The 1,740-nt window shown below is 36.2% G+C and overlaps 1 protein-coding gene across 1 annotated transcript; it reads left to right on the top strand.

The window, feature by feature from the left end:
• Positions 1-53: 53 nt before the first annotated feature.
• Positions 54-1,494, top strand: EMH_0094720 (uncharacterized protein; the record flags this gene model as incomplete). Its single annotated transcript, XM_013502126.1, has 3 exons — positions 54-320; positions 1,028-1,150; positions 1,411-1,494. 3 exons carry the CDS (start codon positions 54-56, stop codon positions 1,492-1,494), a joined length of 474 nt encoding a protein of 157 aa, XP_013357580.1.
• Positions 1,495-1,740: the final 246 nt, after the last annotated feature.

A 1,740-nucleotide genomic window follows, 5' to 3' on the forward strand; every position in this document is an offset into this window, starting at 1 on the left:
TTCATTGTAATACACCACAGGGGCGATCGATCCCCACCGCACTGCATGTGCCAATGGCGCCGCGTATTCCTTCTCTCCTCTTAGCCTTTGGGCTGTTGCTCCTCTCTCTACAGGGGCCCCTCAACAGAGGTTTCTCTCTCCTTGCTGCTGCAGCGAGCAGCAGCGGCGACGACAGCAAAGGAGGAGGCAGCTCAGGGGGATCGGGATCGGGCTCGGGCTCGGGCTCGGGGTCCGGCTCGGGATCGGGATCGGGCAAGGACGGAGAGGGCGACTCCAGCTCCGGCGACGAGGGGAAGAACGGAGCGAAGAAAAAAAACAAAGTGCGCCACAAACAACTCAACTCCATCGAAAACTAAACAAAAACTAACAAATATATTTCTTTCTTTTACACAAATATAACAGCTGATTGGTGCATTTCTACATCTAGTATTTGTATTTCTTTATTTCTTCTTTCGTCAGAATGTGTATATGTTTATAAATAATGTATTTATTTTATTTTGCTACACAGATGTTTGAATCCGTTAGATACAATATTTAAAATATCTTCGATTTGTTTGCCATCCGTTTAATTTAATTTCTTCAATGGATTTCTTTTGTTTTGCTTTTATTTATTTCGTTTCCTCTTTTAGTTTATTTCAATCTGTTTGGTTTGCTTTGATTTCTTTAATTTAATTTAATTTCTTTTGTTCGATATGATTTATAACTTTTGCCGATCAGCGGCATTTCCTTCGTTTCTGCTTTGATTTATTCGAATTGATATGAGCATATTTTTTAATAGTGCAATATAATTTATTTAGTTTAGTTTAATTAATTTAGTCTTTTATATTTAACTCGGTTTATTTAATGTGTTTAAACCAATTTAATCTTTTGTATATAATTTCATTTGATTTATTTAATTTAATCAATTTAATCTTTTATATTTAATTTCCCTCAATTTATTTAATTTAACTCAACAAATTTAATCTTTTCCGTTTAATTTAATTTAATTTAATTTAATTTATTTTAATTTAATTTTTTGTTTCTTCAGGAGGGTCCGTCTCAAGAGCGTCCGCCTACGTCGCGGTCTCCGTCTCCTCCTCGCCAGCAATCGAAAGATAAAGGCCTCGCCCAGGCCTTGCCGCTTCTGTGGAATGCCGCTTCAAATACATCGGTGAGTTTTAGTACTATTTATAACAAATATATTTCTTCTTTTTTATCTCTTCTTTGTTTCTCTTTTCTTCTTTATCTTTTTTATCTTTTCTGCCTCTCTTTTTCTCTCCTGTTTCATATTTTTTACTGTTGCTGTTTCATTCTCCATCTCCTCTGCTGCAGTGCTCCTGCTGCTGTTGTATTCCCGCTTTATTTTCTCTTCTTCTGCTGCTGTATCTTCTCTTTTGCTGCTGTTTTGTTTTCTTTTTTTTGTTTCTTCAGGCCGCTTCTGACGAGGCAACGGACCTCGAGGAGTACAACGCTGCACTTGGCCGAATTTTCGAGAAACGAATGGCATTTCAGTGAGTCTGGTGTACTCCCCTTTGCTTTGTTTTATGTGGTTGTTTTTTCGTTTGTTCGTTTGCTTGCTTTTGTTTGTTATTTGTTTGTGCTGTATGTAGTTGTTTTTCTGTTCGAGTTCGTTGTGTGGCGTTTTTTGTTCGTTTGTGCGTTTGTGTATTGTATATACCCTAAACCGTAAAACCCTGCATATATATATATATATATATATATATATATATATATATATATATATATATATATATATATATA

Source organism: Eimeria mitis, genomic scaffold (assembly GCF_000499745.2).
Source record: "Eimeria mitis Houghton genomic scaffold, Emh_scaff8352, whole genome shotgun sequence".
Classification (NCBI taxonomy): Eukaryota; Apicomplexa; class Conoidasida; order Eucoccidiorida; family Eimeriidae; genus Eimeria; species Eimeria mitis.